The 14,795-nt window shown below is 47.9% G+C and overlaps 2 protein-coding genes across 2 annotated transcripts; both read right to left on the reverse strand.

Annotated features, from left to right (window-relative positions):
• Window positions 1-1,015: 1,015 nt before the first annotated feature.
• Window positions 1,016-4,652, reverse strand: LOC130882254 (acyl-coenzyme A thioesterase 1-like). Its single transcript, XM_057782165.1, has 3 exons — window positions 4,199-4,652; window positions 2,620-2,822; window positions 1,016-1,615 (listed from the first exon to the last, which is right to left on the reverse strand). Exons 1-3 carry the CDS (start codon window positions 4,650-4,652, stop codon window positions 1,016-1,018), a joined length of 1,257 nt encoding a protein of 418 aa, XP_057638148.1.
• A 5,337-nt stretch (window positions 4,653-9,989) lies between these two features.
• On the reverse strand, window positions 9,990-14,531 carry LOC130882255 (acyl-coenzyme A thioesterase 1-like). Its single transcript, XM_057782166.1, has 5 exons — window positions 14,519-14,531; window positions 14,050-14,110; window positions 13,203-13,684; window positions 11,624-11,826; window positions 9,990-10,589 (listed from the first exon to the last, which is right to left on the reverse strand). Exons 1-5 carry the CDS (start codon window positions 14,529-14,531, stop codon window positions 9,990-9,992), a joined length of 1,359 nt encoding a protein of 452 aa, XP_057638149.1.
• Window positions 14,532-14,795: the final 264 nt, after the last annotated feature.

Raw genomic sequence — 14,795 nt, forward strand, 5'->3', positions numbered from 1 at the left:
CAGGGCCGGCACTTGTGTGAAACTTGGTAGTTGGACATTTGATTTCTTTGTGACGATGCCCCTTCCCCGTCTCAGGATGTGAGCCCAGGCTGCGGCAGGACCACAGCAGTATTTACATCCTAAAAGAAGAAACACACATCTGATATCAGAACACATTTGATGTGAGAGTTATCCACAGGTATTCATAAGGAATTGTTGGGATCACTAGAGATGCCAAGTCTGCAGTGGCTAACATGTCTCATACAGAATAGCACTTTCCAATGACATACACATAACTTAATCTACTTGTAGATTACGTAGAGTGTGCACTACAGCATGAATGCTGTCTTAGTAATTGTGGAGTACTGTGCAGAGGTGACGACATGGAAAGGTCCGCATGTATGAATCTACAGTCAGTGGGGTCCACACGATAGAGCCAACACAGACTACGATAGTTGTTTATGCTTTCAAAACCATGTCTTTTTATTTGTGTGTGTGTGTGTGTGTGTGTGTGTGTGTGTGTGTACAGGTACTCAGGTCCTCAAGGAGATCAGAAGAGAGCTCTGGGTCTCTTGGAGCTAGAGTTACAGTCAGTTGTGAGCTGCTTGGTTCGGGCGCTGGGAACCAAACTTAGGTCCTAGAAGAGCAGTATGTGCTCTTTACTGCTGAGCCATCTTTCCAGCCCCTCTTGATGCTTGTTTAAACAGTAGGTAATCATTATTTTTTAATCAGCTATTTAGCAAATGACTGCTGAACTCCAGGACTGCAACGGTGACACAGCCTTTCTTTCAGAGCTATAGCTTCGTCACCTGCAGACTGAGCCAAGGCAAGAGATCAGCTTTTGCCAGACCTTACGTTTTCTGCACAATCACTCCCTTCCCAGACTGTTAAGACCTGTAGATAAAAAAAAAAATTGAGGGGAGACCTCTACCTTTATGTAGACTATAAACACACACACACACACACACACACACACACACACGTAGAGTGGAGGCTATTCCCAGGAGAGACCTGCCTTAGAGATGTTGAATAAAAATCACAGTTTTGCTGGGATCGTCCTCTCTTCAGCACCCAAGTGTTTGTGGAAGAAAGTCTGGAGTTGCTGCCACGCATCCACCTGGGCCATGGCATGAGGCTTAGACTCCCCTCCGAAGATGGTATTAGAACCCACTACGACGTGCATGCCAGCCTTGTACAGGGGGAAGTAAGGGGGCTCAATATAGTGCCCCGCTTCTGGGTATAAGATGATCTGGGGCTTCTCCTTCCCATGGGCCTGTAAGCGTTTGGAGATCTCATTGGCATAGAACTCACTCTTCCAGTTGTGGTCATCCTGACCCACAAGGAACAGGAAGGTGGCGTCAGACCTTTCCACAGGGATCAAGCTCTTCGTCTCTACCAAAGGGCTTTGAAGCCCTTCCACAATATCCAAGAGGCCATCTTTGGACACTTTGACTCGATCTCTCAGAAGAGTCAAAGGAGGGATAGTCTCATCCTTGTAGTATATGGTGTTTCCAACAGCGACCACAGAGCCATTGATGAAGACAGCAGCCTTGATGCCCTTCAGGAAGGAGGCCATAGCAAGGCCAAGTTCACCCCCTTTGGAAATCCCAAGCAGCCCAATTCCTGGACCTTTTACCTGAGAAAGACACAGACAGAAAAGAAGGAGACTGAGCCCACATAAAGGTAGGACAGTGGCCCTGAGCCCGAGTGTGACTTTACCATCCTGACTTTGGTAGGGTCATTGGGCATCTGGGAAACTCAGAGTCTACATGCTACTCCAGTGAGAAGTCAGATGTCATGCCTTGTTTGCGATTATTAAATAGCTGTTTTGTTCTTTGCCTGGTATTTTTGTGTGTATAAAATCATATTCAGGTGTATATGAACAAAACAGAATCAACATAAGGTGCTTTGGAAGCTTCTGGACCCGTATTAATTTCTCTTTGTATTTATGTTCTGGCTCCTAAGTAGTGATGGGTACTGACACGTCTACAACGCCACAATTGCTAGACCGATCTAGACATTAACAGCAGATAATGTTTGAGTCTTCAGAATGAGGCTTGTCCCCTTTATTTCATTACAACCATTCCCTATCTGTTCTGCGACTTCACAGTCACGGACTTTCGCAGTTACTTTACCATTTCCCTAGCTCTCCATTCCTGTCTCCATGCTGTCCGTGTTCATGTGCAGACATGGCCTTGTCTCCTCTGCCTGTCCGCACTGTGTCTACACTCCCTAGTCGTTGCCGACTGGATGGATATAAACTTACCAGCATATTCCCAGAGCTTCTCAAGTACGAGTCATTTAATGCTCATAACACCCCTGGAGGCTGGACACGAAATCACAGGCATAAGACCATGACGTGGCTAAGGTGATAAACACTCATGATTTGTCTTGACTACCTCAGTTTCAGTGGGATATGGACATTCCTGGCGGTACCCTCTCCCCTCGGCCATCTGAGATGACGGGTCACCCTATGAGAGATGGTCCCCTGAGATCATGCCAGTGAAATACACTTTGGATTTGGACAAGACTAAATATTGCTTGTTATAAAGGTTCAAGCTACTGGGTTGCAAATCCATCTTTGACTCAAGGAGACATTTAGGACCCCACATTTTAAATTGAAATACTCTAACAGCAAACCTGAGGGTGACTGAGCAGGTAGTTCACGGCTTCCTCAAAGTACTCCAGGTGGATAGTGCGTATGCTCTTGGGGAGGTCATCGTACTTATAATAAGCCAGAGCCATGACAGCAAAGCCCTTCCCAGCCAGCAGACTTGCTCGATACTCCAGAAGGCCACCTTCAACTCCGAAAAGGTCTATGATCCCAGGAAAGGGTCCATTTCCTTAGAAAGAAAAACAAAACAACCCTTCTTTGCAGATTTAGTTTCCAAATATCTTGATATATTTTTATTTTATTTTTTGTTTTTTCAAGACAGGGTTTCTCTGTAGCTTTGGGGCCTCGCTCAAAGAAGCTCTTGTAGACCAGGCTGGACTCAAACTCACAGAGGTCCGCCTGCCTCTGCCCCCGGAGTACAGACATTAAAGGGGTGCGCCACCACCGCCTGGCCTGAGCTGTTTTCTTAGATGCCACAAACACACTCAATGATTTGAGCCACACAGTACCCTGGAGGTGGAACTGCCACAATCAAAGGGCATTCTGGCAGTTTTCCAAAGTGGAGCTCTACTCGGTGGCTTGTCGTGGTTCACAGACACAGATATGGGTTCACAAAACAAGGTCAGAATCCAGTATGACAGGGATGGTGGGCAATCGCAGGGGACTGTCAGGCAATGGGGACAATGAGGACAGCCTAACGATGACAAGCTGTCAGAAGTATACAGAGGTAGAAGAGGGATTTTTACAACGGTGGTGAACCTCAGAAGGAAGCATCCCGTGGTCCTCAGGAAAATCTGAACTTTAAAACCAGAGTTCTGATTGGGACGGAAACACAATTGGCCATGGGGCCACTGATAATAACCTCCCATGAAAGAGACCTTTTATTATAGAAAACTTTGAGTTCTTGAATTTTTGCTCATTACTACTTAAATATGTAAAGATTTTACCTAAGGAAGCACTTTCTCTGTTTTCAACATCACTTCCAAGCCACTCGAACTTGCAAAACTAAGTGTTAACTGTTGTATAGGGAGTGCCATGTCCTTATCCTCAGACCTGCCATCTCTGTCCACATTTCAGAGGGATGAGAAACAATTGACCAAATCCCCTTGGGCAGCTCTCTGTGAGTCCCTGAACTGAAGTCCCTCTCAAAACTGTGGCTTTTTCACTCTAGGAAAGAGTTACCTCAGCATCACCCAAGAAACAAAGCTCCATGGCCTTGCACATTCACGCTTTCAGATTCCAGACTCGAGTAGAACTCGAGTTCTGCAAGTTAGAAAGTTCGCCAGTGCTTGAGCTGGCCAAGCTTGTCTGAAAGACTGTTCCAGAGCAGCCAGTGCCAAACGTGAACCGGTGCTCAACCACCCGCGGGTCTTATTATCACAGAGAGGATTTCCAGTTCATGGGTCTCTGCTTGCCTAAAATAACTTGAGATGCTGCTCCTGAAGTGACCTTCAGTTCAGAACTCACCCCAGCCAGAGAGCCAAGTCAGAAAGGCTTTTCCAGGGGCCACTGATCTCTAAGGGCCCCGTGGAGAGTGCGGAAAGAAGGCATCCAGACAATGCACCTCTGAAGCATCCCGGGCTCCAGGCGGGGAGGACTGCTCACCTGGAGGCAGGAAGAGCGTGGCGCGCACACGGCCCTCGCGCACGGGCACGCGCCGCACCCCGGGAGCCATGAAGTGACGCTCGTGCACCGCCCGCGCCAGCTGCCGCCCGCCGTCGGGCTCGTGGCCGTCCAGCACCTCCAGCTCCAGCACGAAGGGCGTCTGCACGTCGCGCTTGATCAGGCGCCAGAAAGGCCGATCGGGCTCCATGGCCCAGAGCAGCCCCATGGGCTCGAGCCCCGCGAAGCTGCCGCCCAGCGCGGGCGCGCGCGCCAGGTCCAGTTCGCCGTGGGGGTCGGCGCGGTAGCGCGCGTGGGCGCGGAACAGCTTGCCTGTCTCGTCTCGCAGGGCGGTGCGCAGCGTGACGGGCTGCTCGGGGGCCAGGTCGCGCACGGAGATGCTCAGTGGCTCGTCCCAGCAGCTGCGACCTACGGGCTCCAGGCTTATAGTTGGCATCTTCCTCACACCGTGAAAAATGATAATCCTGTGTGATGAATACAGGCTCTCAGCCTCTGGAGTCAGTGATAACGAGGGAACCCTTCGTCCTGCTTGTGAGCTCTGGCAATCGAGGTGCGAAACTCCGTACTTTTTATGGGATACTGTGGCCTGTATGCAGAAAAACTAACCAATAGTAATGGTTATGTTTTCCAAGATGATGTTGAAATACAGGTACAAATAGAGATTTGAAAAGATCACTCACTGTTCCCATAACAATAGTTTTGCAAAAGTACCCCCAGGATACTTTAAAATGATTATTCTCAGAAACTGAGCCTTGAACCTTCCTTACCTGGTTAGACTGCTAGACTTTCCCCATGCTGGACCCGAGCCTATGGGATCAGACTACCCAACCTGAAGTCATTTAATGGCTTGGCAAGGTAAGTAACTGAGTCGCTGAAGGCAGTGACCTTATCTGAAAAAAGATTGTAAGGACAGCTTTATGGGCTAACTTGAGATAACACCCAGCCAGAGCGCCCCCAGCCTAGAAAGACAGATCTTCCAACTCACCTGAGACCTAGGCCTTGGGTTTTATCAGTCTTGGCAGGAAATAGGTGTTTAAGGAACTGGGGCCACTTAAGAACAGTTTGTAGATACTGTAGCAACATTTAAAAGGGTGTGTGTGTGTGGGGGGGGTGACTAAAAAGGCTTGGGGCTTCACTGAGATCCTCAAGGGGTAGAGGAATAGGGCTCCACTCGCAGCTGCAACTAGTGTCCATGCAGACAGTCAGCCCTCCCTTCAAAAAGGAAGGCTTTGTTGTTGTTTGTTTTCCTGAACCCTAAGATTAATCCCTCCCCAGAATGCAGATTCAGGTTGTCTACAAACCTTGCGCCAACATGGTGGTACTTCTGTTAAGTTTTTATGCTAACAAAAGAATGTCATGAACCAAGGCCCTCTTTAAGATAGTCTGATGCAGGCATCAGGTGGGCAGGTTACCTGACATCAGGGAATTAGCTACTGTTGGCCTCAGATGCTACCTGATGGTGTTCTCGCCACATGTGGTGGGTGGAAGCTGGGGGGGGGGGGTCTGTACGTTGCCAAAGGATTCATCTCATAGTCACGATATGGATATTAGGTTAAACAGAGAGGTGATTAAAGGAGGCTAAAGGTAGTGCAAGATCATTTTTGGCTTTGCGCATCTAACGATTGCAGAAATTTGAATCAGCATCAATAACTTCAGTGTGGCTAGTTCCGGGAAGTTTAGTTCAGGAGATAAGGAGCACTTCTGCTTAACTCTTCTTATCCCACAGTCTTGCCTCTGCTTGGCTGAGCATGTCACCAAGGAGAAGGGATGCTGCCCAGCATTCCACGGTGCTGCCTTGTCACTGACTGCACCATAGACCACAGAGAATTCCCGAAGGGCTGAAGAGTTGGCTGAGAGGGGAAAGCGATGCTGAGCGAGCATGAGGAATGGAGTCCAGATCCGTAGATCTTGTATAAAGTTGGGCTGGTCAGCTAGACCAGCTGCAATCAATGCGCTCTGAGTTCATCAGAGACACCGCCTCACTAAGCAATGTGAAGAGAGATGGAGGAAGACATACGATGTCTTCGATCAACTTGACACAAGCTAAGGTCATTGGAGAAGAGGAAACCTTAACTGAGAGAATGCCTCCACAAGATCCAGCTAATTTTTCAGAATAGTTTTTGGGACAGTGGACTTTTAGCTCCTTTCCTGATTGGCCACACCACTTATTCTTTCATAGAGAGGATTGTCTCCGTGGGTTTGTTCAGTGGCTGCTCCATCCTCATGTCCATGAAGCGGGGACCCCAAGAGCTGTGTATAAGAAAGCCTTTCTGGCCTCTTACCTCCTCACATCTTGGGTGACTAGAAAGTGCCATGAAGTGACAGGGGTGGGCATGGCCTTTGCAGCCAAGCTCTTTGCTTTCTCCAGGTATACATGTGGGTCTTTTACAAGGTATCAGTTTTCTAATGTATGCAAGTATAAATCATGTCACCCTTTTCTCACAGACCTTGAAGGTGCATCCTCTTCTGTCCAATGAAATACATTTAATGCCAATGTAATGCCTGTTATGGTTTTGCTGTGGGTCATAGCAGCTTGCTGCGGGGTCCTGGTGGCGGGAGGTCCACAAACCAAGGTGGCTGGTTCCCAGCCATGTGTGGGCGGGCTGGTCCCCAGCAAGGCCCGGCGAGCTGTGTGAGCAGGCGGAGGGTGGGAGGCACACAGACAAGGACATCGTACAAAATAGAATTAAATATTTATTAGGTGGGTTATGGAGGGGGGAGAGAAAAGGGGAGAAGGGGGTGAGGGAGAGAAAGAGAAAGGAGAGAGAGAGACAGAGAAGGGGAAGAGAAGGGAACAGAGAGAGAGCCAAGATGGCAAGGGAGAGAGAGAGAAAGAAAGAGAGGGGGCTGCAGGGCATGGGTGTGGCTTGTCTCTTAAAGAGACAGAACAATCATAACAATGCCATCTCTCATATGGCATATCCCTTATTAGAAAACACTTGAATGTTTCCACCACAGAGTCTCTATGCCTACCTTTTTCAATTTTTTGTTTATTTGTTTATTATTTTTGAGACAGGGCCTCAATATGGCTGGCCTAGAACTTACTATGTAGATCAGTCTGGCCTTGAACTCATAGAGCCACCAACATGGGTGCTGGAAACCAAATTCCCATTATCTGGAAAAGCAGGAAGTGCTCTTAACCCCTGATCCATATCTCCAGCCCCTGTTTCTGAGTTTTGATGGGAAAAACCATCAGGAAGTGCTTTCTTACAATGGGTCACCAGGAGCCAGGGATGGTGGCACACACCTCTAACCCCAGCTCTCAGGAGACAGAGGAAGGTGGGTCTCTGTGAGTTCCAGGCCAGACTAGTCTACATGGAGAGTTCCAGAACACTCAGGAATACATAGAGAGAGAGCCTGTGGCAATCAAACAAAACCAAAGATGACCAGGGTTGGAGAGGTGGATCAAGGTTAAGAGCATCGGCTGCTCTTTCAGGGGACCCCGGTTTGATTCCCAGGACCTATGCGGTAGCTCTAGTTGCGAAAGCTCCAATGCCATTTCCTTGTCTCCAGAGGCGCATGGTGCAGACGTTCACACTAGGTGGCGCTGGAGAGGTGGCTAAGTAGTTAAGAGCTCTTGCTGAGGACCTAGATTCACTTCCCAGCGTCTACAGACAGCTTACCTGTAACTCCTGTTCCAGGGTATCTGATGTTCTATTCTGGCCTCTGAGGGTACCAGACACACACATACACATAAAGAAAAATTTGTTGGTTTTGGGCAGGAACGGAACTAGAGAAGGTAGACATGGTGGCACAGGCCAATAATCCCAGCACTGCAGAGACTGAAACAGGAGAATCGTGAATACAAGGGATCAAGAATTGCTTATTATACGGGAACCATTTATATCTAGTGATATCATTATCATAAACATATTTATCATTGTTAAAATAACTAGTGTAATTAAGCTAAATAATACTTTATGAAATTGGAAGCAACAAAATTTAAGTGTTCAGTGTATAAACAGGAACCCTTTCTCAGAAAAAAATCTGTTTCTCGGAAAAAAGATCCTCATTTATCCAAAAGAAAGAAAAGATGTAAAGTGAATTTCCTTTAATTATTTTAGTTTCTTAATAGTTAATAGCTAAGGCAGTACTCTGTTGGGAGCTGTGTGGTCTGGGTTTGGATCAGCATATGAACAAACGCCTGTTCAATGGGTTTCTTCAAGACAAGACCCTGGGACACCGCCCAGTACTGCTGGGTCCCTCCAGACCGCACACCCTTTTCTCTCTAATATTACTGACTCTCTTGAGGTTTATAGTTTCACTTTAACAGCCATCCATAGGACAGATGTGATCAGTCCTGGAAACCCATTTCTTTACTCCAACATTTTCTCCCAAAATTCTTGGGAACTGATGCTTCTCAGGTTCCTTATAGAGAGGCTTAGGCATGCAGGACCCTTTTGTAGGCCAAGGGAACAGTCAGAGAAAGACAAGCTACTGGATGCAAGCAGCTAATGGCAAAGCAGCCCTATCTCTGTAAATATGCTTGGTTAAGCTTTGAATGATACTGTAGCCCTGAAAATGTGTGCGTGTGTCCTTTTATGTGAACCTATCGCCTTTTAGCTTTGTAAGGACAAGATGTGTCTGGCTCAATATTTGGCCAAGCTAACAAAATGCTGAGCATTATTTTCTGGCTTACAAGTTATTTTGATGTAAAAGATGGAAAACTTCTTTGGATGTTTTCCTGGAGGTGAATCATGGAGGGTGGGAAAACATGTTTTGTTTTGTTTTTTAACTATAAATAAAGATAGCGTGAGCGTTCAGGGCCGGCACTTGTGTGAAACTTGGTAGTTGGACATTTGATTTCTTTGTGACGATGCCCCTTCCCCGTCTCAGGATGTGAGCCCAGGCTGCGGCAGGACCACAGCAGTATTTACATCCTAAAAGAAGAAACACACATCTGATATCAGAACACATTTGATGTGAGAGTTATCCACAGGTATTCATAAGGAATTGTTGGGATCACTAGAGATGCCAAGTCTGCAGTGGCTAACATGTCTCATACAGAATAGCACTTTCCAATGACATACACATAACTTAATCTACTTGTAGATTACGTAGAGTGTGCACTACAGCATGAATGCTGTCTTAGTAATTGTGGAGTACTGTGCAGAGGTGACGACATGGAAAGGTCCGCATGTATGAATCTACAGTCAGTGGGGTCCACACGATAGAGCCAACACAGACTACGATAGTTGTTTATGCTTTCAAAACCATGTCTTTTTATTTGTGTGTGTGTGTGTGTGTGTGTACAGGTACTCAGGTCCTCAAGGAGATCAGAAGAGAGCTCTGGGTCTCTTGGAGCTAGAGTTACAGTCAGTTGTGAGCTGCTTGGTTCGGGCGCTGGGAACCAAACTTAGGTCCTAGAAGAGCAGTATGTGCTCTTTACTGCTGAGCCATCTTTCCAGCCCCTCTTGATGCTTGTTTAAACAGTAGGTAATCATTATTTTTTAATCAGCAATTTAGCAAATGACTGCTGAACTCCAGGACTGCAACGGTGACACAGCCTTTCTTTCAAAGCGATAGCTTCGTCACCTGCAGACTGAGCCAAGGCAAGAGATCAGCTTTTGCCAGACCTTACGTTTTCTGCACAATCACTCCCTTCCCAGACTGTTAAGACCTGTAGATAAAAAAAAAAAATTGAGGGGAGACCTCTACCTTTATGTAGACTATAAACACACACACACACACACACACACACACACACACACACACACACGTAGAGTGGAGGCTATTCCCAGGAGAGACCTGCCTTAGAGATGTTGAATAAAAATCACAGTTTTGCTGGGATCGTCCTCTCTTCAGCACCCAAGTGTTTGTGGAAGAAAGTCTGGAGTTGCTGCCACGCATCCACCTGGGCCATGGCATGAGGCTTAGACTCCCCTCCGAAGATGGTATTAGAACCCACTACGACGTGCATGCCAGCCTTGTACAGGGGGAAGTAAGGGGGCTCAATATAGTGCCCCGCTTCTGGGTATAAGATGATCTGGGGCTTCTCCTTCCCATGGGCCTGTAAGCGTTTGGAGATCTCATTGGCATAGAACTCACTCTTCCAGTTGTGGTCATCCTGACCCACAAGGAACAGGAAGGTGGCGTCAGACCTTTCCACAGGGATCAAGCTCTTCGTCTCTACCAAAGGGCTTTGAAGCCCTTCCACAATATCCAAGAGGCCATCTTTGGACACTTTGACTCGATCTCTCAGAAGAGTCAAAGGAGGGATAGTCTCATCCTTGTAGTATATGGTGTTCCCAACAGCGGCCACAGAGCCATTGATGAAGACAGCAGCCTTGATGCCCTTCAGGAAGGAGGCCATAGCAAGGCCAAGTTCACCCCCTTTGGAAATCCCAAGCAGCCCAATTCCTGGACCTTTTACCTGAGAAAGACACAGACAGAAAAGAAGGAGACTGAGCCCACATAAAGGTAGGACAGTGGCCCTGAGCCCGAGTGTGACTTTACCATCCTGACTTTGGTAGGGTCATTGGGCATCTGGGAAACTCAGAGTCTACATGCTACTCCAGTGAGAAGTCAGAGGTCATGCCTTGTTTGCGATTATTAAATAGCTGTTTTGTTCTTTGCCTGGTATTTTTGTGTGTATAAAATCATATTCAGGTGTATATGAACAAAACAGACTCAACATAAGGTGCTTTGGAAGCTTCTGGACCCGTATTAATTTCTCTTTGTATTTATGTTCTGGCTCCTAAGTAGTGATGGGTACTGACACGTCTACAACGCCACAATTGCTAGACCGATCTAGACATTAACAGCAGATAATGTTTGAGTCTTCAGAATGAGGCTTGTCCCCTTTATTTCATTACAACCATTCCCTATCTGTTCTGCGACTTCACAGTCACGGACTTTCGCAGTTACTTTACCATTTCCCTAGCTCTCCATTCCTGTCTCCATGCTGTCCGTGTTCATGTGCAGACATGGCCTTGTCTCCTCTGCCTGTCCGCACTGTGTCTACACTCCCTAGTCGTTGCCGACTGGATGGATATAAACTTACCAGCATATTCCCAGAGCTTCTCAAGTACGAGTCATTTAATGCTCATAACACCCCTGGAGGCTGGACACGGAATCACAGGCGTAAGACCATGACGTGGCTAAGGTGATAAACACTCATGATTTGTCTTGACTACCTCAGTTTCAGTGGGAAATGGACATTCCTGGCGGTACCCTCTCCCCTCGGCCATCTGAGATGACGGGTCACCCTATGAGAGATGGTACAAACTTCTTTGTACCAACTTTTTCATGTCCCCTGAGATCATGCCAGTGAAATACATTTTGGATTTGGACAAGACTAAATATTGCTTGTTATAAAGGTTCAAGCTACTGGGTTGCAAATCCATCTTTGACTCAAGGAGACATTTAGGACCCCACATTTTAAATTGAAATACTCTAACAGCAAACCTGAGGGTGACTGAGCAGATAGTTCACGGCTTCCTCAAAGTACTCCAGGTGGATAGTGCGTATGCTCTTGGGGAGGTCATCGTACTTATAATAAGCCAGAGCCATGACAGCAAAGCCCTTCCCAGCCAGCAGACTTGCTCGATACTCCAGAAGGCCACCTTCAACTCCGAAAAGGTCTATGATCCCAGGAAAGGGTCCATTTCCTTAGAAAGAAAAACAAAACAACCCTTCTTTGCAGATTTAGTTTCCAAATATCTTGATATATTTTTATTTTATTTTTTGTTTTTTCAAGACAGGGTTTCTCTGTAGCTTTGGGGCCTCGCTCAAAGAAGCTCTTGTAGACCAGGCTGGACTCAAACTCACAGAGGTCCGCCTGCCTCTGCCCCCGGAGTACAGACATTAAAGGGGTGCGCCACCACCGCCTGGCCTGAGCTGTTTTCTTAGATGCCACAAACACACTCAATGATTTGAGCCACACAGTACCCTGGAGGTGGAACTGCCACAATCAAAGGGCATTCTGGCAGTTTTCCAAAGTGGAGCTCTACTCGGTGGCTTGTCGTGGTTCACAGACACAGATATGGGTTCACAAAACAAGGTCAGAATCCAGTATGACAGGGATGGTGGGCAATCGCAGGGGACTGTCAGGCAATGGGGACAATGAGGACAGCCTAACGATGACAAGCTGTCAGAAGTATACAGAGGTAGAAGAGGGATTTTTACAACGGTGGTGAACCTCAGAAGGAAGCATCCCGTGGTCCTCAGGAAAATCTGAACTTTAAAACCAGAGTTCTGATTGGGACGGAAACACAATTGGCCATGGGGCCACTGATAATAACCTCCCATGAAAGAGACCTTTTATTATAGAAAACTTTGAGTTCTTGAATTTTTGCTCATTACTACTTAAATATGTAAAGATTTTACCTAAGGAAGCACTTTCTCTGTTTTCAACATCACTTCCAAGCCACTCGAACTTGCAAAACTAAGTGTTAACTGTTGTATAGGGAGTGCCATGTCCTTATCCTCAGACCTGCCATCTCTGTCCACATTTCAGAGGGATGAGAAACAATTGACCAAATCCCCTTGGGCAGCTCTCTGTGAGTCCCTGAACTGAAGTCCCTCTCAAAACTGTGGCTTTTTCACTCTAGGAAAGAGTTACCTCAGCATCACCCAAGAAACAAAGCTCCATGGCCTTGCACATTCACGCTTTCAGATTCCAGACTCGAGTAGAACTCGAGTTCTGCAAGTTAGAAAGTTCGCCAGTGCTTGAGCTGGCCAAGCTTGTCTGAAAGACTGTTCCAGAGCAGCCAGTGCCAAACGTGAACCGGTGCTCAACCACCCGCGGGTCTTATTATCACAGAGAGGATTTCCAGTTCATGGGTCTCTGCTTGCCTAAAATAACTTGAGATGCTGCTCCTGAAGTGACCTTCAGTTCAGAACTCACCCCAGCCAGAGAGCCAAGTCAGAAAGGCTTTTCCAGGGGCCACTGATCTCTAAGGGCCCCGTGGAGAGTGCGGAAAGAAGGCATCCAGACAATGCACCTCTGAAGCATCCCGGGCTCCAGGCGGGGAGGACTGCTCACCTGGAGGCAGGAAGAGCGTGGCGCGCACACGGCCCTCGCGCACGGGCACGCGCCGCACCCCGGGAGCCATGAAGTGACGCTCGTGCACCGCCCGCGCCAGCTGCCGCCCGCCGTCGGGCTCGTGGCCGTCCAGCACCTCCAGCTCCAGCACGAAGGGCGTCTGCACGTCGCGCTTGATCAGGCGCCAGAAAGGCCGATCGGGCTCCATGGCCCAGAGCAGCCCCATGGGCTCGAGCCCCGCGAAGCTGCCGCCCAGCGCGGGCGCGCGCGCCAGGTCCAGTTCGCCGTGGGGGTCGGCGCGGTAGCGCGCGTGGGCGCGGAACAGCTTGCCTGTCTCGTCTCGCAGGGCGGTGCGCAGCGTGACGGGCTGCTCGGGGGCCAGGTCGCGCACGGAGATGCTCAGTGGCTCGTCCCAGCAGCTGCGACCTACGGGCTCCAGGCTTATAGTTGGCATCTTCCTCACACCGTGAAAAATGATAATCCTGTGTGATGAATACAGGCTCTCAGCCTCTGGAGTCAGTGATAACGAGGGAACCCTTCGTCCTGCTTGTGAGCTCTGGCAATCGAGGTGCGAAACTCCGTACTTTTTATGGGATACTGTGGCCTGTATGCAGAAAAACTAACCAATAGTAATGGTTATGTTTTCCAAGATGATGTTGAAATATAGGTACAAATAGAGATTTGAAAAGATCACTCACTGTTCCCATAACAATAGTTTTGCAAAAGTACCCCCAGGATACTTTAAAATGATTATTCTCAGAAACTGAGCCTTGAACCTTCCTTACCTGGTTAGACTGCTAGACTTTCCCCATGCTGGACCCGAGCCTATGGGATCAGACTACCCAACCTGAAGTCATTTAATGGCTTGGCAAGGTAAGTAACTGAGTCGCTGAAGGCAGTGACCTTATCTGAAAAAAGATTGTAAGGACAGCTTTATGGGCTAACTTGAGATAACACCCAGCCAGAGCACCCCCAGCCTAGAAAGACAGATCTTCCAACTCACCTGAGACCTAGGCCTTGGGTTTTATCAGTCTTGGCAGGAAATAGGTGTTTAAGGAACTGGGGCCACTTAAGAACAGTTTGTAGATACTGTAGCAACATTTAAAAGGGTGTGTGTGTGGGGGGGTGACTAAAAAGGCTTGGGGCTTCACTGAGATCCTCAAGGGGTAGAGGAATAGGGCTCCACTCGCAGCTGCAACTAGTGTCCATGCAGACAGTCAGCCCTCCCTTCAAAAAGGAAGGCTTTGTTGTTGTTTGTTTTCCTGAACCCTAAGATTAATCCCTCCCCAGAATGCAGATTCAGGTTGTCTACAAACCTTGCGCCAACATGGTGGTACTTCTGTTAAGTTTTTATGCTAACAAAAGAATGTCATGAACCAAGGCCCTCTTTAAGATAGTCTGATGCAGGCATCAGGTGGGCAGGTTACCTGACATCAGGGAATTAGCTACTGTTGGCCTCAGATGCTACCTGATGGTGTTCTCGCCACATGTGGTGGGTGGAAGCTGGGGGGGGGGATCTGTACGTTGCCAAAGGATTCATCTCATAGTCACGATATGGATATTAGGTTAAACAGAGAGGTGATTAAAGGAGGC

Source organism: Chionomys nivalis, chromosome 10, assembly GCF_950005125.1.
Source record: "Chionomys nivalis chromosome 10, mChiNiv1.1, whole genome shotgun sequence".
Lineage (NCBI taxonomy): Eukaryota > Metazoa > Chordata > Mammalia > Rodentia > Cricetidae > Chionomys > Chionomys nivalis.